The sequence below is a fragment of the Rhinopithecus bieti genome, unplaced genomic scaffold (genome assembly GCF_001698545.2).
Source record: "Rhinopithecus bieti isolate Rb0 unplaced genomic scaffold, ASM169854v2 scaffold_15769, whole genome shotgun sequence".
Classification (NCBI taxonomy): domain Eukaryota; kingdom Metazoa; phylum Chordata; class Mammalia; order Primates; family Cercopithecidae; genus Rhinopithecus; species Rhinopithecus bieti.
In genome coordinates, this window is record NW_016809129.1 from 526,012 (window position 1) to 547,162 (window position 21,151).

Genomic DNA, 21,151 nt, shown 5'->3' on the forward strand with positions numbered 1-21,151 from the left:
ATATAATTTGCAATCTGAGTCGTTTTTTTAATCTAAAGTTGTGCTGTCCAACATGGTAGCCACTAGCCACATATAGCTATTTAAAGTTAATGAAAAGTAAGTAAAAATAAAAATTCAGGTCCTCAGTCACATTAACCACATTTCAAGTGCTCATGTCACATACTGCTGGCTACTTGACTGGATGGTGCAGAATTAAACATTTCCATCATCACAAAAAGTTCTCCTGGATAGTGCTGACAAGCATGTAAGAATGAAAAACAAAGTAATAGCCCATAATTTCCTTTAAAGTAAAAGATAGCCCAGTCTACCATTATAATAACTTACCAAACAGGGAAATATTCTAGTTTTTTTTTTTTTTTTTTTTTTTTAAATATATATAACAACTCTGTGCTAGCTTTCCACTTAAGCAGCAAAGTTGGAAAACTAGAAGTTGGATTTGTTGGTAACAACCACTTTATTTTCAGACAGAATCTCTGATAAAAACATGATCACATATGCTAGCTTACCTGCTGCCAGACTGGGCTCAGCTGCCAGGATGTAGTACAGATGTCACCGGCAGCATAGACATCGGGAAGGGATGTGTGCATATGATCATCCACTTTCAGGCCACCATCTTCTCCTAGATCAAACTAAACAATGTTCCCCATAAGCGTAAGTGGTAAAAAAAATAAATAAAACAGGATTTTTTCCATTCTAAAGTAAAAACAAATTAAATTGTTACACTTCGGCATGCTCATCTTTAATGAGAAAATGAAAAATAGCCACAAAGTTCAGACACGTCAGCCGAATTTCCATGGATCAAATTCCAACTAAGATTGATCCATAAAATTCTTAGAATTTCAACACGAAAAGTATCCAATAACCATCTATCTGGCTACCCTACCCATAACTATAAGAATATTCTTTTTTTTTTTTTTTTGTAAGTTTCAAGTGTTGAAAAGCAAAAAATACAAGATGGTTTCTCTAAAAGAATCACTTCTGAGAAGTCACAGGAGGCGTCGGTCTCTTACCAACATTTAGATAAACAAACTGTACATTATAAACCATTACTGATGACGCTTATGCCAGGATGTAACTATGTAAGGATTTTAAGCAGTAAGAAATACTGTAAATCAAGACAATGTTTTAACCAAACTGTTTTCAACCACATCAAGTTACAGTTGTATACTAAAATAATTATTATTCATGTTTGAGAACTAAAGATCTTCACAAAAATATTTCAGATATATTCACAGCTGGACAAAAAAGTTTCACCTTACACTGTTACCATGGAGAAAAGGTTCTACATTTGGTGTAACTCCTGTAGCACTGACAATGAAATCACAGCCATATATCTTTTCATTGGTCAATTCCACATAGACAGGCCACACCTCTTTAAGAAAAAAAAGAAAAACAGACTTTATCTGCAAATGGAACCACCACCACAGCAGTGCATGTGACTACAATGACTAGAAACAAAGAAAGAAAGAAAAAGGAAGGCAAGAGATGACTTTGTAACACGCTCCTTAGTAATTATTATGAGGCATATTTGCTAAAGCAATTTTAATGCAATTAACATCATTTCATTTGGGTATAATTTTAAAACCATGGCATTTCAAATGTTTTTCCTTCAAATTTGGACACATACATTTTGACAAAGTAAATTTAAATTACTTCTCTAAAAATCTTTCGTAATACTTTACACTCCACTTCGTGTTTAGTTCAACTAGGTGTTTTCCCTCACTATTCATATTCAAATTCCCCTTTCCTATGGAAAAATTCAAAGAATTCAGAACAGCAGAATATTTCATATGCTAGTTCACTGAGTGTATTTCTTCAAATCGTGGCAATTCTCAGAGGAATTGTGGAATTGGAGTTAGGAAAGCTGCATCTTAGTCCCCAAAATATACATTTTCAATCCAATTTGGGTGAAATCATGTCACCTTTAAGAGCTGCAGGTTTTTGTTTTATTTTGATTTACAATATATTCTGATTGTTGATCAAAACACTATGAGCTCTATGTAAGATGTAATACCCTACACAGTTTAATTTACTAGAAAACGGATAGTGAAATGAAGTGAATGTTATTACATTATGGTCTTTACTTTTCATGTTTAAATTTTATATGGAAACAAGAAGTTATGTTTAATACAACACAGCAGGATTAAATTGTTTTCCTTTTAATTAAGTGGTTATATATATTTCTTCTTATTTCATTACTTGCCTGTGTCAGTTGTAACTGACTTAGGGTCTCTTGGAAAAGTGAAGGACTTTTTCTTCAAAATTCTAAACTCATCCTGAAGGTAGATTTTCTTTACTTCACACATAGTTTCAAGGTGAATCTTATGAGAAAACTAAAATTAAGAAAACACTGGTTAGCATAATACTTCCAGAAAGAATGACCTGGGTGACTAATGATGAAGAAAAAACTTATACTTGTAGAAACATATAGAAAACATAATTCTTATAATACAAATGAAAACACATTGAGTGCCCTAAAATAAGTCTCTTTATGCACATGAAGGGAGTGAATGAAAATTTATTCAGTAACTTAAGAGATTTGGTATCTGCATTAGCAGACAGCATCGAGGGAATGTTTTTTAGTCTAGGCCTCATTGATGATTACAAGTATATATTTTTTAAAATTACAGTAGTTGCTGGGCACAGTGGCTCATGCCTGTAATCCCAGCACTCTGGGAGGCCAAGGTGGGTGGATCACCTGAGGTCAGGAGTTTGAGACCAGCCTGACCAATATGGTGAAACCCTGTCTCTACTAAAATTAAAAAATTAGCCAGGCCTAGTGGCGTGTGCCTGTAGTCCCAGCTACTTGGGAGGCTGAGGCAGGAGAATCGCTTGAATCCAGGAGGCAGAGGTTGCAGTGAGCCGAGATCATACCACAGCACTCCAGCCTGGCCCACAGAGCAAGACTCTGTCTCACAGTTATGGACTATAAAAATTTATTCAGGTCAGATCTGTCTTGACTTATTGTTATATGCCCAAACATTAATAAAGTCCCAAGTAGGTAGTAAGTACTAAATAAATGCTTACTGAATTAAACTGTTGAAGTTCTCAGGTTAAAAATATAATTAATATTGGGATCCGAAGGTGCAGAAAGAAGGGACTTTGTATAATTTCCATTACAAAAATTAGACACACCATGCAGCCAGCCCCCCTCCCACCTACTGAAAACCAAAAACCAATGCTCTAAAGAAATCACACACAGTAACGAAGGACTGCATACATGCTTCTTACAACATTTAGTTTCCACAGCCTTTTAACAACTATTACAAAATCAAAATATCTAACAAAACGAGGAAAAGCAAATCATCTCCTTATCCAATTAGGATATTAAGTGTATATTTCTAATCAATCTAATAACTTTTATAAGTTTACTGCATGCATCTGAAATGACCTTTGAGAAAAGATTAATTTAAAATAGGGCAGGTGTATTCACTGCAGTCTGGGTATAGAGAGCTCTATCCCTGATCTGAGGATATAGGAAAACACAAACTCAGTTTCTCCTACTATACTCTCACAACACAGAATACTTCTGCGACCAAATGTGTGGGGTGTTTTCTACACACTAAGCAAACAATTATTCTGCACAGGACACCATCTGGCTGTCCTCTAATTCAATTCAGTTCTGATGTTATTATCTACCTGGAGATAGCATCAGGTCCCACATGTTGAGGGATCAATCTCACAAGACTGTCTTCTACTTCCAATACCAATTGCAAGTCCTGGGTGTTTTACCAGTTCGTCTGACTAACCAACTACAAATCAAGGGGCTCCCATGAGCCCCTTTCTTAAGTTTAATTAATTTATTAGAACATCTCACAGAATTTGGGGAAACACTTTACTTACATTTACTGGTTTATTATCAAGGATGTCACGAGGAAACAGATGAAGAAATACATAGGGCGAAGCACATAAGAAGGGGCATGGAGCTTCTATGCCCTCTCCAGATAGACCACCCTCTAGCAACTTCCACATGTTCGGCTATCCGGAAGCTCTCCAAACCCAGTCCTTTTGAGTTTTCATGGAAACTGTGTTATGTAGGTGACTGATTAAATCATTGGCTGCTAGTGATTGGCTTAACCTTCAACCCCTTTCCTTTCCTGGGGGTTGAAAAGTCTAAATTCTCTAATCATGCCTTGGTCTTTCCTGTGACCAGTCCCCATTCTGAAGCTACCTAGGGGTTAACCAGTCAACTCGTTAGCATACAAAAGGACACAACACTTCGGAGATGCCAAAAAGTTTAGGAGTTGTGTGCCAGAAAACTGCAGGCACAATATTTTACTGCACTTCACTATTGTTTTACAGATAGTGTGTTTTTTACAAATTGAAGGTTTGTGACAACCCCACATCAAGCAAGTCTTATTGGTGCCATTTTTCCAATAGCATGTGCTCATTTTGTGTCTCTGTCACATTTTGGTAATTCTTGCAGTATTTCACAGTTGTCATCATTATTGGATCTTCTACGGTGATCTGTGATTAGTAATCTTTGATGTACTATTGTAACTGTCTTGGGGTGTCATGAACCACACCCATCTAACACAGTGACCTTAATCGATAAATGTTCTGTGTTCTGACTGCTCCATCAACCAACTGTTGTCCTATGTCTCTCACTCTCCTTGGGCCTCCTTATTCCCAGAGACACAATAATATTGAAATCAGGGCAATCAGTTACTCTGTAGTGGCCTCTAAGCGTTCAAGTGAAAGGAAGGATCACACATCTCTCACTTTAAATCAAAAGCTAGCAATGATTATTAGGTTTATTGAGGAAGGCACGTGGAAAGCCAGGCCTCTTGCACTGAACAGTTGGCCAAATTGTGAATGCAAAGGAAACATTCTTGAAGTAAATCTAAAGTGGTAACCCAGTGAACACATGAATGAGGAGAAAGTGAAACAGTCTTCTTGCTGATACGGAGAAAGTTTTAGTGGTGTGCAGAGATTAAACTAGCCACAACATTCCCTTAGCTCAAAGCCTAACTCAGAGTAAGCCCCTAACTGTTTTCAATTCTGTAAAGACTGAGACTTGAGGAAGCTGCCGAAGAAAAGGTTGAAGCTAGGAGAGGTTGGTTCATGAGGTTTAAGGAAAGAAGCATCTCTATAACAAAAAAATACAATTGATAACTGATTAATGTGGCTATACTTAACAACAGATTTTCAGTGTACATGAAACAGCCTTCTAGTGGAAAAAGATGCCATCCAGGACCTTCACAGCTATGGAGAAGTCAATGCCTGGCTTCAAAGGACAGGCAGACTCTCCTGTTAGGGGATAACATAACTGGTGACTTGAAGTTGAAGCCAATGCCCATTTACCATTGTGAAAGTTCTAGGGCCCTTAAGAACTATACTACATCTACCCTGCCTGTCCTCTATAAATGGAACAACAAAGCCTGGATGACAGCATGATATGGTTTGGGTCTGGTTCTCCGCCCAAATCTCCTATCAAATTGTAATCCCTAATGTTGGAGGTACAGTTTGGTGGGAGGTGACTGGATCATGGGGACAGTTTCTAATAGTTTAGCACCATCCTTAATGGTTTTCATGATAGAGTTCTCATGAGATCTGGTTGTTTAAAGGTGTGCAGCACCAGCCCCTTTCTCTCTCTTCCTCCTGCTCTGGCCATGTAAGATGTGCCTAATTCCCCTTTCCCCATGATTGAAAGTTTCCTGAGGCCTCCCCAGTCATGCTTCCTGTACAGCCCGTGGGACCATGAGCCAATTAAACCTCTTTTCTTTATAAATATTACCACTCTCAGGTATTTCTTTATAGTACTGTGAGAATGAAGTAATACACAGCACATCTGTTTACATGGTTAATTGAATATTTGAAGCCCACTGTTGAGACCTACTGCTCAGAAAAAAAAAGATTCCTTTCAAAATATTACACTCATTGACAAGGCACTTGGTCACCCAAGAACTCAGACAGAGATGCACAAAGAGATGAATGTTGTTTTCATGCCTGCTAATACAATATCCAGTCTGCGGCCCACAGATCCAGGAGTAATTCTTACTTTCAAGTCTTATTAAAGAAATGCATTTCATAAGGCTATAGCTGCCACAGATGGTGATACATCTGATGGACCTGGGAAAAGTAAATTGAAAACCTTCTGGAAAGAATTCACCATTCTAGATATTATTAACAACATTCATGATTCAAGGGAGGAAGTCAAAATATCAACATTAACGAGAGCTTGAAAAAGTTTATTCCAGTCTTCATGGATGACTTTGAGGGGTTCAAGATTTCAATGGAGAAAGGCAGATGTGGTAGAAATAACAAAAGAACTATAATTAGAAGTGAATCCTGAAAATGAGACTACATTGCTGCAATCTCACGGTAAAATTTGAAAAGATAAGGAGTTGTGTCTCATGGACAAGCAAAGAACGTAGTTATCTGAGATGGAGTTTACTTCTGGTAAAGATGCTATGAGTATTTGTTGAAATGATAAAGGATTTAAAGTATTACATACACTTAGTTGGCAAAGCAGTAGCAGAGTTTGAGAGAATTGACTTTTGAAAGAACTTCTACTCTGGGCAAAATGCTATAAAACAGCTTCACATGCTACAGAGAAATGTTTCATGAGAGGAAGAGTCAATTGATGGGGCAAACTTCCTTGTTATTTTAAGAAATTGCCACAGCCACCCAAACCTTCAGCAAGCACCACCCTGATCAGTCATCAGCCACCAATACTGAGGCAAAACTTTCCACCAAGAAAAAGATTATGATTTGCTGAGCTCAGATGACTGCTAGCATATTAATAAAGCATCTTTAAATTAAGGTATGTGCATTATTTTTTAGACATAATGCTAATGCACATTTAATAGACTGTAGTACGTTATAAATCTAACTTTTGTATGGACTGGGAAACTGAAAAATTCATGTGGCTCACTTTATTGTGATATTTTATTTCCTGTGATGGTCTGGGACTGAACCTGCAATACTCCAAGGAATGACTGTATATATATTACAGTATCACACCTCAAGAGTTAAAACGTAGGCTGAGAGCCAGTCTTAGATGCTTTGACATTCACTTTTCTTTGGTGGCCAAATGGACCAACTGGATTGGAAGTCTCTTCCTAACACTATTGATTTTGAGTAAAGTGACTTAGCAGTTCATTGACTATATATCTATAACCAGTCTTTAATAAATGGTTCAAGAATTTAAAATTACATTTTGACATGTCCAGTCAGTATATGAAAAGATACCTCTTTTGTTCCTTTAAGATTCAAGCCTTCATGCCAATCTGGTCCCAACGCACTGCCTACATTATCTGCTTTCGATTTGCTTCTAGCTTCCTTTTTCCTTCCTAAAGAGATGAAATTAAATAATATAAAAATTACCAGGTAGAGAAATATGTTAAGTGTTCTGAAGTTTTTCATTTAGGCAATGTAATGATTCCTATATATACATACATTACAGCATGACTAAACTATGTTATCTCTATTAATCATTTTAGTCATTATTTTAATATTTTTCTGATGGAGAGTTACAAAATGGATACTCTTTCAATTGTGTAAGTTGTATATAAACATACTCAACTTACATTTTGGATGTTACACTGGCTAATCTGAAGGGTAAGAAAATTAGCCTTCAAATTTTTGTAATTTTGTCAACTTTTAGCACCTCCAAAATGTACAAAACTCGTTTAATTTTATAATCTAAAAATTTTTTAAGGCCATCAAACTTAAAAAATATGTTTATATTATCATTGCATTTTTTACAAAACTTCTTTAGGTGTTGCCCAAATGTAGCATCTCTTTGCAAAGATGCAGATGGACTGAGTTATTCAATTCATTTTAAATTTCTTAATTGTACATATAAAATACATACATATATAAAATATATATAATAGAAAATCTGAAAACTTCATGTAAAGATACATAAATACCCACATTACTATTTCCAAAATTTGTTTTATTAAATTTTCTTGTAGCCCTTTTCTATATGGTTAAAACAAAGTTTTGTATGAGAATTAACGAGCTAGGTGCTACGCTTACCTTCAGTTGTATATCTGGTTCTTTTCTGTGCAATTTTAGCCGCTGGTTTTTCAGCAAGGAGCTTTGAAGTCAAGAATTCAGCTGCTCCTGCATCGAAGAAAGTATTCCCTATAGCTTTATCTTTAATGGCCCAAATCACTTCACAGCCTTCAATTTCATACCTAAAAACAATATTGAAGTTACTAAGAGTAATTTCAAAAGTCTAAGTAAGAAATCTTTGCATTTGCAAATAATGATCTCCTGAAGCAAAAGCAGGGAACACATTTTAAGGTAAACTGGGAAAACTGATTATAAAGAGGAATATTAACGTTCTTTAAAGATACTAAGAAAAATAGAATAGTAAAAGAAACTAAAGCTGTTTACAGAAAGAACCTTTAAGTGACAAATACATGTACTGAATATGAATATGTATTAAGTGACAAATACATGTAATTTCATTACAATGTACATCACTAGAAAATGTTCAATTTCTACAACACACTTATTATATGAATGGCCCCCAGGGGTAAGCAGTGCTTTTTAAAAACGCTGGTTATAGTGTAATCAGTAATGCATGGATGGTACATAGCTATAATATTGAGAATCAGTCACTTATTTGCTAACGACTTTTTGTATCTTCAAAGCACACTGTGGAAGGAGATAGAAAATGGAGAGAATCAGAGTTATAAGCTAAAAATCTTAAGGATCAAGATCAAGGATCCTAGAGGAAGGAAAGAATGGACATGGTATATATAAGCCACCTTCTATTACTATTTACCACTAATGTAAGGTAATGGGCATGTGATATTTTATTCTAAGTTTAGATACTGAGAAGTGGTTTTCCTAACAATATTCGTTTCACAAAGTCCCTGAAGTCCATTATAATTAAGGAGATCATATAATTTATCATCTAACTTGGGATACTATCTGCTACTAATAATCATTTTTGGTACAACTGGTGGAAATGGAGACAATCCCAGTCAAATAAGACATATTGGCCATCCTAACTATAATAGGATTTTATCTAAACTTGCAATACTAATAAAATACTGTAATTAAAAAGTTAAGGTATTAATTTTTCACATTTCTTTATTGTACAAAGTATTGCCATCTTTATTTCGCAGACTGATATAACATAGTTAGGTTATACAACTTTTCAAAACTAACCAATAAACAGATTACAGACAAAAGGTTTAGTACATCTGAATCCAGGTCACTTGATATTCACACTTTTCAACATATGGTGATAAGGAGCTTCTTGCTTCATCTAATAAGTCTTTACTTTTCCAGCTCTCCTATGTCAGTAAACATTTAATCACCAAATTTCAGATTAGTGGGTGAACATTCAATTTTATGTTACTCTGTCATATAGCATTACTGACCAGTGAAAAGTGGAACACACACACATTTGGTAAAAAAAGTTTGTATTTCAATTTACATACAGACATACAATTATCATGTAATGCTTTCTTTTTGATAAACTGGGAATTTATATTACCATTTTAAAATTTAAAGTAATATTACAATATAACACCTATCAGTGCAGTTTAACATACTGATGACTGACTAGCAGACGAAGTTATTACAAGCAACCACAAGAAACTTCAGTACTTGCTCTACCTCCGAAGACACCTTCTAATCCTCTTTTCCTAACTTGAACTATGCAAGATGCACAAGTTTGACGATTATCATCACACAGAGGGGAAATATGCTTTCATTTTTAAAATGACTCTACAAAACAGACAATGAGGTATTACAGTTTTGTGAAGTTATGAAAACAGTATCTGTTTGAAAAGTAAAGGATTAACTTACACTTAGAAAAAAGAAAACAGATAATAACTGAAAAAAATGTATAATGAAGAACATGAGTATTACTTTCACTGAAACACAGTGTAGAAAAGGTAGGAGTATGCCAAGTTTCATGACAGACAAAGACCTAATCATTCAGCAGACTTAAAGTCAGAGAATAACATTATGTGGGTCCATTTTTAATTATCAAAGAAGAGCTTACTAAATACAAAATTATAAGTTTTATCCTATTATACTGTCTTCAATCTCCAACTTAAAGAAAATGATGAATCGGATTAAATGTAAGACTCTGAACATTTTGAACATAAAATTTTAAATGTAAATAATGACAGTTACAATAATAGTGATACTTTGGTGATAGCTGATGGAGAAAATCTGTCATGTATATATTACACACACGGATTTGAAACACCATTTACAATAAATCTATACCTCTTCCCTCTTGGCCCACATTTTGGTTTTGACCCTTTCTCTGTATTTCTACATACAATACCACAAACTTCATAACAACAATAATGACTGCTACCCATAGTACTCAGACAATTTAAGAACTCCTACAGGCTTCCACTGGGTCAGATCATCCTCTAAAAGAGGGGCAAAAACCTAGTCTGAGAGTTGGATTGAATGCAAGTGAGTAGAGATACGGCTTTGGAAGAGTCCTTATTTTGATTCAAATTTGTCCTCTTTGTGGTCTGATCCAACTTTACGGCCTGAAAAAGATCCAGACTATGTCATGTCAATCATCTGCTAGAGGATAAAATCATGAAGTGAATCAGTCTTCTGCAGGCCACAGCGGGATATTTCTCAATGGTTTTTGAACTTGTAATGTCATCTTAAGATGAAAATATTTCATATTAATTAACGTGTTCATACTTCCTAAGCCACCAAAAACCAAGAGCTGGAAGAACCACATATCCTAAAACAGGAGTCACAAATATTTTGGGTTACACTGGCCAGACAGGTAACATAAATGAGTGAAGCAGGATTTATCATATAAGCAATAAAAGGTGGTGAGGGGGCCGGGCGCGGTGGCTCAAGCCTGTAATCCCAGCACTTTGGGAGGCCGAGACGGGCGGATCACGAGGTCAGGAGATCGAGACCATCCTGGCTAACACAGTGAAACCCCGTCTCTACTAAAAAAATACAAAAAAAAAAACTAGCCGGGCGTGGTGGCGAGCGCCTGTAGTCCCAGCTACTCGGGAGGCTGAGGCAGGAGAATGGCGTAAACCCGGGAGGCGGAGCTGAGATCCGGCCACTGCACTCCAGCCTGCTGCGCAGAGCGGAGATCTGTCTCAACAAAAAAAAAAAAAAAAAAAAAAAAAAAAAAAAAACAGTGGTGAGGTTTATCACTAAAATCTCAAAAGGCGTCCTCTTTCTTATTTAAACATAGAATATATTATAAAACACATTGAGGGGCCAATTTGGCCAACCACCTGAGACCTAAACATTCTAACATATATATTTTATAACTAAAATTTCTACAATTATGGATGAGTCCACAAAAGCTAAAAAAAAAAAAGGATGGAATTTTTTCCCTTGAAAATCTATGAAAATTATATTTATCTTTGATTTTCAGAATAAAAAACATTTTCCAGTCTGCCAACACACTCCCTTTAAATTTAAAACAAATTATTTTAAACAATTTAAATACGTTATATTTAAAAATATATACTTACACTAACTCAAGTGCAATACCACCGTTCCCTATGATCATTATTCTTTTAGCTTTAGTAAGCTGTTTCTGAAATTCCTATGTTAAAAAGAAAATAATGAGGCAGTATTTTGTAATAGTGGGCAGTATCTGAAATAAGAGGCTTCAATGATAATATTCGAAAAATGTAAATATTTTATTGAATTTGTAAAGAAAAAAATGAATCTCACTTTCCCACTCTATCAGGGTACATCCTTCTCAATTAATATTACAAAAGTTCCCTTTTCTACTTTATCCCAAGCTGCTTTTATATCAATGCCTCTCCTGATTTTCCTTTCCTTTTAGGTCATTACATTTACAGTACTTCAGAATTTCAGCAGGAGGCACTATTAACTTACCACATTCCCAACTATTTGACCAAATCAATTATTCTTTCTTTTTGCCTAGACTCTCAGTTTCCCCAGAGTTACTCAACACTCAAAACTTCTAGGAATGAGAAGCTCAGCAGCACAGCGGTTAAGAGCAGACTCTGGAAGCACTGGCTCTAGCAATTACTAACTGAATGACTTTGCAAGTTGCTTACCCTATCTGCACCTCAGGTCCTTCAACTATAAATGGAAATGATAGCCGGGCGCGGTGGCTCAGGCCTGTAATCCCAGCACTTTGGGAGGCTGAGGCGGGCGGATCACAAGGTCAGGATATTGAGACCTTCCCGGCTAACACCGTGAAACCCTGTCTCCACTAAAAATACAAAAAGAAATTAGCTGGGCGTGGTGGCGGGTGCCTGTAGTCCCAGCTACTCAGGAGGCTGAGGCAGGAAAACGGTGTGAACCCAGGAGGTAGAGCTTGCGGTGAGCCGAGATCGCGCCACTGCACCCCAGCTTGGGTGACAGAGCAAGGCTCTGTCTCAAAAAAAAAAAAAAAAAAAACACAACCAAATAAATAGAAATGATAAGTGACTATATATCCTGATGCTTCTGTAAAGATTACGTGAGATGATACAGACAAAGCTGGTAGGAGTAGCAGGTGCACAATAATATCAAAAAATGTTATTAACATTCTAAGACAGATAAATTGATGCCTCCACTCTCCAGAAAAAAAGACCACAATGAGCTTACCAGTGGTATTTTACCACTGGAATTACCACTGGTATTTACCAGTGGAATTATCAGTGGTAATTCTTTGGGCACTTTGGAAAGTATAGAATAGTCTTATTGCTTCAAAATGACATCTGAACAGAAAAATTCTCCCTCCTACTAAGTTTCTATTAAGTTTATCTCCAAACTTATACTATTCACTGAAGCTGATATCTTTGAAATTCTCCAAGAAAAAAAACCACTGAAGTTTATTTTAGTTTGTCTTTCATTGAGGATATTGCAATTTAAGAAAGACCTGTAAGAGCACTGGACCTAGAAGTGAAAAGCACAAGTTTAAATTGTGTATCTGATAAACTTAATAGCTAAATTAGTACAGACACATAATTAATCTCTCAGTTTCCTATTTGTAAAGTGGGAGTAATAATCGTCACACAGGATTATCACAAGGATTCAATGAGTTCATGTATGTAGCAGACCTAGCTGAAACAGTTATGAGCTCAGTCTCTGATAATATGAACTTAAATTGCTTACAAGAAGATAATCAAGTTCCTTTAAATTTTCTCTCAATTCCTAATTATTTAATTAAGAGAAGAATAGGCTGAAAGAAAATCTTATTAATTTTTCAGAATATAAATTCATGAAAATCATCATGTCATGAGACAGAACAACAAACTTGAGGTTAGACATAGTATTGTGAAACCAGGAAGAGCTTCTCGGCAATAAGTGTTAATAAGCCCTGAATTAAATTACCAAAAGGAAGTTGTATAATGCTCCAAATACAGATGTTTCACCTTACTGGGATAGTTTATCTAGGGCAAAACAGTAAGCCAAGTGACTTTTTCTGTTCTATGATTCTACCATGATTTTGTACCACAAAGATATTTTGAATATTTTTTGCTAGAGAATAAGATGCATAATTTTTGAATTGCTTTTACCTTTTCGGAAAAAACTTGTGTTTCAAATGTGGTATGTATGAGTTATATTATTTAGGCTGCAAATCACATATTCCTAAAGTAGAGTAATGAATGTGTGTGTAATGCAAGTTGTTAATATTCAGCGGAGTCATTACATCTGGGTTATCTCTTGCTGATAACATATCAGCATGAACTTAAAAACATAGTATCAACTAAAAATAAATAAACTGGCAGGAATAGGCCGGGCGCAGTGGCTAATGCCTGTAATCCCAGCACTTTGGGAGGCTGAGGCAAGTGGATCACGAGGTCAGGAGATCGAGACCATCTTGGCTAACATAGTGAAACCCCGTCTCTACTAAAAATACAGAAAAATATTAGCCGAGTGTGGTGGCAGGCGCCTGTAATGGCAGCTACTCAGGAGGCTGAGGCAGGAAAATGGTGTGAACCCAGGAGGCAGAGCGTGCAGTGAGCTGAGATCACGCCACTGTGCTCCAGCCTGGGTGACAGAGGGAGATTCGTCTCAAAAAAAAAAAAAGAAAAATTGGTGGGAATAAAACATAACCACTCTGTGGTTTATTGGTCATGAAACAAAATTCCCTTCTGCCATTGTAGTTTAGGAATCATAAGTGGAACACTTTAATTCAAATGTAGAAAAGTCTTTTATTTTCCTTCCCATGATCCAACCTTAAAATGTTACCTGAGCACTGTCTGTATCACGGATTCCTAATACGTAAGGATTTCCTTCACATATCAACTTTGGTTTAGCTCCAGCACACAGACAGAGTTTCTTATATACATGCTGATTGCCGTCTTCTGTTAAAATGCACTGTAAATACACCAAACAATGAAAGAAAAGGGGGACACATAACCAACATGGATACAATTTCACTTTAAATTAAAAATTCAATAAGGCAAAAGCAAAACATAATACATTAAGGTTGCCTCTTGGTGGCACTCAGTTCTTTGTTACAGCAATTACAAAACTAAGCATGAGAATACCTGCACTAATCCAGTTATTCTTAATCATTTTAAGCTCATGAACCATTCTGAGATCTTATGAAAACCGGTCTTTCTCCTCTGGAATAAAAAGGTACATTCACGTAAAGTTTTACATTAAACTTCAGGGAATCTCATGTTGGTTGAAAAGGTATGTTGACCCCAGATTAAAAACAAAACTTCAAGAAATTTTTTAATTAAGCATTCTCACAAGGTCAGGAGATCGAGACCATCCTGGCTAACACAGTGAAACCCCGTCTCTACAAAAAAAAAAAGCATTCTCATTATACCCGTGACAGGCCTTAATGAAGATTTCTGATGTCAAGGGAAGTTTCTGTAAGACGACCTAGTAATTCTAATCACATCATACCTTCGTATCTATTATGAGTACGGAAACGCAGTAAGTGGTGCAAGAAGTTACGGTATATCTTCTTAATCTAAAAAGACTAGTAAGTGCTATAAAAAAAAAGCAGTATTTATATTCTTAAGCAAAAATAATGACTTTACTAGCAAACAAAATGCCTTTGGGGTATACTTTAGTATAAGTAAAGAACACGATAATCTTTAATCCTAGCATGTATTGGCTTTAAATTTATATTAATTTTAATAACAAAATGGGTCTAAAACTACGTATCAGAGATCTATTGCTTTCGTTTTTTAATACTGAAAGAAAAACTACATATAAATAGTAGCCTCTAGAAAACATTTAAACATAAATGCATGCTACTATGAGAGATGTTCAACTTTGTTTGAATGATTTAAGCGCTCATGTTTGTGCCAATTATTTGATTTACAAACCTTGGCAAATTGTATCATAGCACTTAATACCCAATGAGACATTTATAACCCAAATTAACTCTTCAGTTGCAAAACAAATACATAAAACCAGTAATCCAGCATAAGCATAAGCATAAGCCATATAGAAATTTTATACAAGTCTTCTTTCAGATAATCTCATTAGAATTTTATCTGACAAGAACAAAAGTTAATTATAGGCACTGACAAAACTTAAAAAATAATTTGCATTTAGCTGCTGTAAAACAAACAGCACAAACACAAAACTCTTTCCATACTGCTAAATTTTTGCCAGGAGATGTGAAAGTAAAACATACTATCTCTAATTCACTAAAATATGTAAAGGACACTTCTCCAGACGGAAGTGAGTGACACACTCTGCATCCTCGCCTCATCAGGAAACTACTGAAGTTCCTGGGGAAGCACAGTAGCATTTCATAAAAACAAAATGGATGGAGAGAGGCCAGGCGCAGTGGCTCACACCTGTAATCCCAGCACTTTGGGAGGCCGAGACGGGGCGGATCAAGAGGTCAGGAGATCCAGACCATCTTGGCTAACACGGTGAAACCTCGTCTTTACTAAAAATACAAAAAATTAGCTGGGCGTGGTGGTGGGCGTCGGTAGTCCCAGCTACTCGGGAGGCTGAGGCAGGAGAAAGGCGTGAACCTGGGAGGCGGAGCTTGCAGTGAGCCGAGATTGGGCCACTGCACTCCAGCCGGGGCGACAGAGCAAGACTCGGTCTCTAGCAAAAAAAAAAAAAAATGGATGGAGAGGAGAAAACCTACGGTGGCTGTTAAGGCCCTGATGCCAAGTATGTGAAACTGATATCATCTGATGGCCATGAATTTACGGTAAGAAGAGAACATGCATTAACATCAGACGCCATAAAAGCCATGTTGAGTGGCCCAGGTCAGTTTGCTGAGAAAGAAAACAATGAGGTCAACTGTAGAGAGAGACCTTCACATGTGCTATCAAAAGTATGCATGTATTTTACACAGAAAGTTCGCTACACTAACAGCGCCACCGAGTTCCCAAACTCCCAACTGCACCTGAAATATAGTACTAGAACTGCTGATGGCTGTGAACTTCTTAGATTGTTAAATAAAAGAAATTATAATAAACTGTTAAAAAAACCAAAAATGTAAAGGACAATGGATAAGAGAAGGCAGACATGCACTGCGTGTGAGATATTTTTCAAATGGTAATGGGAGGCATCCTGATTCATTCAAATGCCCTAACACATAAATTCCCTCACAATACATTTAGCATATTTTGAGAGCCCACCTCAAATACAAAATAAATTGACAAAGATATTACTTGGAATATGCAATACCACTATAAGTATTAGAAACTTAACTGGTTTGGGGATTCAGATTTTTTATTTTTTCCTGATAAAATTCAGTACTTTTACTTTTTTCTCTCAAATTACTTGTGTTTCAAATGTGGGATGTGTTTTATCTCCTTTAGGGATATCTCCCTATTTTATGAATCAGACCTCATATATTAGAACTGCCTTATACAAACAACTACAAACCTACTTCTTATCTTGCCTAAAGCTCATCTGAGGATACTGTAAATCATCTAACAACATCCTTTCCTCAGATTGCCTTCTTCAGTCTCATGCAAAGGGTTACTGAGTCCTACTGAATTTATAGTAGAAATCTCACTCAAATCTTGGATATTTTTTACAACTACATTGTCCCTGTCTCAGTTCAGGCCTTACATCATTTTTCAAATCAATTTTTTAAAAAATTGTTTATTCTTTTTGAGAGAGTCTCACTCTGTTGCCCAGGCTGGAGTGCAGTGGCACAATCATAGCTAACTGCAGCCTTGAACTCCCAGGCTCAGGTGATCTTCCCACCTCGGTCTCCCAAGTAGCTGGGACCACAAGTGCACGTCACTATGCCTGATTAATTTTTTGTGTATTTTTGTAGATATGGGTTTTTGCTATGTTGCCCAGGCTAGAGTCGAACTTCTAGGCTAAAGCCATCCACCTGCCTTGGCCTCCCAAAGTGCAGGATTATAGGTGTGAGCCTGTACATAATTTCCTGACCCTTTACATAACATTTGACTATCATAACCACCTTCTAATTCGGTTGGCTACTGGTCACTTGTTCATTCTCAATACTCCTATCAGATGCATCTTCCTTAGAAAAAAAAAAAAATCAATTTTATTATTGATGCCCCAGCTCTTAAAATCACCTTACAATTTCTCCCAAATATAAAACAAACTCACCTTCTTACAGGATGACATTAAAAACCCTTCAGGATCTTATTTACTTAGCTTCTAGCCTTGATTGCCAATCTCCTTTACTTAACCATACCCTAATCCCTTTGACATCTCTATTCTTCATATTTCTTTTCCTTTCTTTGGGTCTTTGTACATTCAACCTCCTCTTCCTGGAATGCCCCTTTCCACCTGGCGAACTCTTAATTTCACTCATCTGTTAATACCCAGCTCATTTTACTCTCTCTGTGAAGTCTTCCTAAATCCCTGATATCAGAGCTTTGACAGTATTTCAGTGACCGTGTTTTTTATATGTCAATATAATTATAGTACGCATGTTCATATTCCCTTTGACACTGACAGTTCCTAGGAGCAGACACCTCGTATTATCCCTACTGCATCCCAGCACCTAATGCAGTAACCAGAACACAGTGGACACTTTATAAACAATAATGTAATTTGAAATGTGAAGACTAAAATCCCAAATCTAATTATATAATTCCAATAAACTTACAAAAACTGTATTTTTTATAATAATACTGGAAATCCATGTCACTAAACTTTATATATTAAAAACTTAAATGGTGGTGGTGGTAGAGCTGGAGTGAAAAGAAGGCAGGCAAAACCTCATCAAGATTCAATAATGGAAAATGTTATTAAGAAAACAATGATCTTACATGTTCTTCACTCTTCAGTTGCTTTACGCCAGATTCTATAACCTTAATGTTGGGAAAGCGTTTTTCTAACATGGTACTTGATTGTTCTTCAACATCAAATTCTTCCAATACTTTAGAAATCTGTACAGATCAAAGAGATTAAAATGTATATTTTAAAGTATTTTCTTTCAAGAATCTTAAATAATAAAATACTTTGCTTTTATACACTATTTTGTGTTTGTAAAACAAAAAAGTTAGCCAACTGCACTATATAGAGTGAAAAGAGGACTGGACTCAGCATTTAGGGACTTAAATATTTGCTTGGCCGCTCCTTGGCAAGTCAGGTGTTATTAGCCATTGTTTCCCAGCTAATAATAAGAACTGACCTGTAAAATGAGGGGTAACACCACTTCCATTTCTACAGTTTAGTCAAACAGCTTATTTATTTCCTTATCCTTCAAGCTTTCCCTCTCTATTTACTAGCAGACCTTATGGTCATCTAGTCTTTGCACTCTTCCTTCCTGTTCTATAAAACCATCAGTATTCTTGTAGACTCACTTTCCTTTCTGTCCAGTTGAAGTTCAGTTGTGAATCATTTCACCTTTTCCCTAAATCCTTCACTTCCTTGCTCTCTTATCCTAAACTGTTAAAACTGAAAACCCCCAACCGTATAAACTATCTACTTGCTCTAATCCTAAGCCCAGTTTGCTGCAGAAAGACCACACAGCCTTACAGATTGATATTCAACCTCAGCTGCTCCTTAAAAACTGCATGGAAATCTTACTGCATGGCTTGACAGTTCTCAAACCTTTTGGTCTCACGACCCCTCTATGGTCTTACAAATTATGTAAGAACCTACTTCTAGGGTTATTTAAGGATCATATATTTGAAACCTTTAGAAGACTACTTGGTGCATGGTAAACACTTAATAAATGTGAATTATTAGTAGTAATCTTTTTTCTCCTTTAAAAATTATACAAGTCATGAATCATGTTCTTTGTAACACTAAACAAACAATACATAATAGAGAGTAAATGTTAAAGTCTCTCTTTATCCCTCTCCAAATCTCATCCATAATCCCTCAGGATAAGCACTAGTGACTTTTTGGTGTTATGTTCTACACTTTTAATCTCTGTATCTTTTTTTTTTTTTTTTTTTGAGATGGAGTCTCGCTCTGTCGCCCAGGCTGGAGTGCAGTGGCCGGATCTCAGCTCACTGCAAGCTCCGCCTCCCGGGTTCACGCCATTTTCCTGCCTCAGCCTCCTGAGTAGCTGGGACTACAGGCGCCCGCCACCTCGCCCGGCTAGTTTTTTGTATTTTTTAGTAGAGATGGGGTTTCACCGTGTTAGCCAGGATGGTCTCGATCTCCTGACCTCATGATCCGCCCGTCTCGGCCTCCCAAAGTGCTGGGATTACAGGCTTGAGCCACCGCGCCCGGCCTTAATCTCTGTATCTTATGTGCCTAGTACATTGGCAATATATAACATAGGTACTCAATAAATCATAAAGATAATGCCATTTCCTACTGCTGTACACAGAATAGCTGATATTTGTATATTTGTTATTGGCACATTTAAGCTCCCAACCCTGTGAAGTAAGCAAGGAAAGTATTAATACTACAGGAGAAGCAGCTTACAGAGATCTTCCAAGGCTACCCGACTAGTAAATAAGAGGCCTAGAAACCAAGTTTTTTCCTTCTATTGTGCATAACTTACAAAACTGGCAAAAACTGAATTCAAGTCTCACAACTCTTGGATTATGATACTGAATTAGGTCTTCTGGAAAGGTAATTATGAGACCCAGCTACACATCTTTCTCTTATGGATACAGTCTCAGCCTGTCATTAAATATGTACTTTTACCTTTTAAAGATTAATAGCTATAATTTTTCCTCTATTTCTCCCAAACTCCATAACTCTTTGGCTATACCTAACTAGTAAGATATCATATGTATCTCTGCTTAGGTTATAAAGGGACAACATGGTATATGCCACTAAACTACCCTTGGTCTTACAGGTTTACAATATGAGAAAAATATTTTCCATTATCAGGATATTACAAGAAACATCGTATTAAATGGAGGGCTATGATAGTAGTCTTCACTGAAGGGTGGGAAGAAAGATAGAACCTATGTTTTTCGCCATTTTATAAATTTTATTTTGCATAGGCTTTATAACATTTATAATTGTAGTTCTATAGCTCATGCATATAATTTATTAGTATACATATATTGGGATGTCAAGGCAAAACATTTTAACAGTTGAGCTACAGGATCAAAAAAGTTCGGAGATGGCTTTTCTATACTATGACCCCACTGTTCTTAGACTCCTATTATAATGTGAATATAAATTAATGGAATACAAAGTATTCCGAGATGCTTATTACATATCTGAAACACCAATTATCTGTAAGTATAAACTTGGCTTGGAAGTACTTTTCTGATTTGTAAACACACATACACATACCCCTACCCATATTTATAATAAATATCTACATGTATATTTGTACCCATTTTAGATTTGCAGAGTATCTTTCCTGGAAAATTTTATTGGAAACTTTCTCAAAACTAATTCTAAGTGGAAGGAAAATTGAGAAAAGAATAGAAGACTAAAATTCAGTGTAATTCTGGGAGCTTTTGGTATTCTATGTGAATAATTCTCAACTTGAGGTTTTTTCAAATGACTGTCAAAAGAGTATTTGTAATTTTATACAATTAAAACACTCCAGAATGCATGGAGGTATTGTCATCAAGATGGCTAAGTAGGAGATACCAGCCTTCATTCCCCTATTAAAAAAAACAAAACAAAACAAATATAGACAACTATTCACAAGCCAAAATCGCCCAAAGAGGGCTCAAGGGCCCATTAAACAATCTGCAGCAACACAGTGGAGCAAGAAAATGGAGAATAGCCACATAAGAAGAATCAATAATGACCCTGGCACACCTGAGAAACCAGGAAATGGCTAGGAGCAAAGAAAGGCGGAGGCCATCAGTATCAGTCACATGGTGGAGAGCACTGTGGTCCATGGTGGCCTGCACTG

The 21,151-nt window shown here is 36.3% G+C and overlaps 1 protein-coding gene and 1 pseudogene across 1 annotated transcript in view; one reads left to right on the top strand and one right to left on the bottom strand.

The window, feature by feature from the left end:
* PYROXD1 (pyridine nucleotide-disulphide oxidoreductase domain 1) overlaps positions 1-21,151 on the bottom strand; it is a 35,012-nt gene that overhangs the window by 4,662 nt on the left and 9,199 nt on the right. The window contains exons 3-10 of the mRNA XM_017888614.1: positions 18,132-18,251; positions 14,134-14,262; positions 11,451-11,524; positions 7,987-8,147; positions 7,195-7,295; positions 2,204-2,333; positions 1,260-1,372; positions 507-629 (exon numbers count right to left, since the gene is read on the bottom strand). Coding sequence (XP_017744103.1) covers positions 507-629; positions 1,260-1,372; positions 2,204-2,333; positions 7,195-7,295; positions 7,987-8,147; positions 11,451-11,524; positions 14,134-14,262; positions 18,132-18,251 — 951 coding nt within the window. The remainder of the gene's footprint in view (positions 1-506; positions 630-1,259; positions 1,373-2,203; positions 2,334-7,194; positions 7,296-7,986; positions 8,148-11,450; positions 11,525-14,133; positions 14,263-18,131; positions 18,252-21,151) is intronic.
* Positions 15,989-16,328, top strand: LOC108539731 (transcription elongation factor B polypeptide 1 pseudogene; annotated as a pseudogene).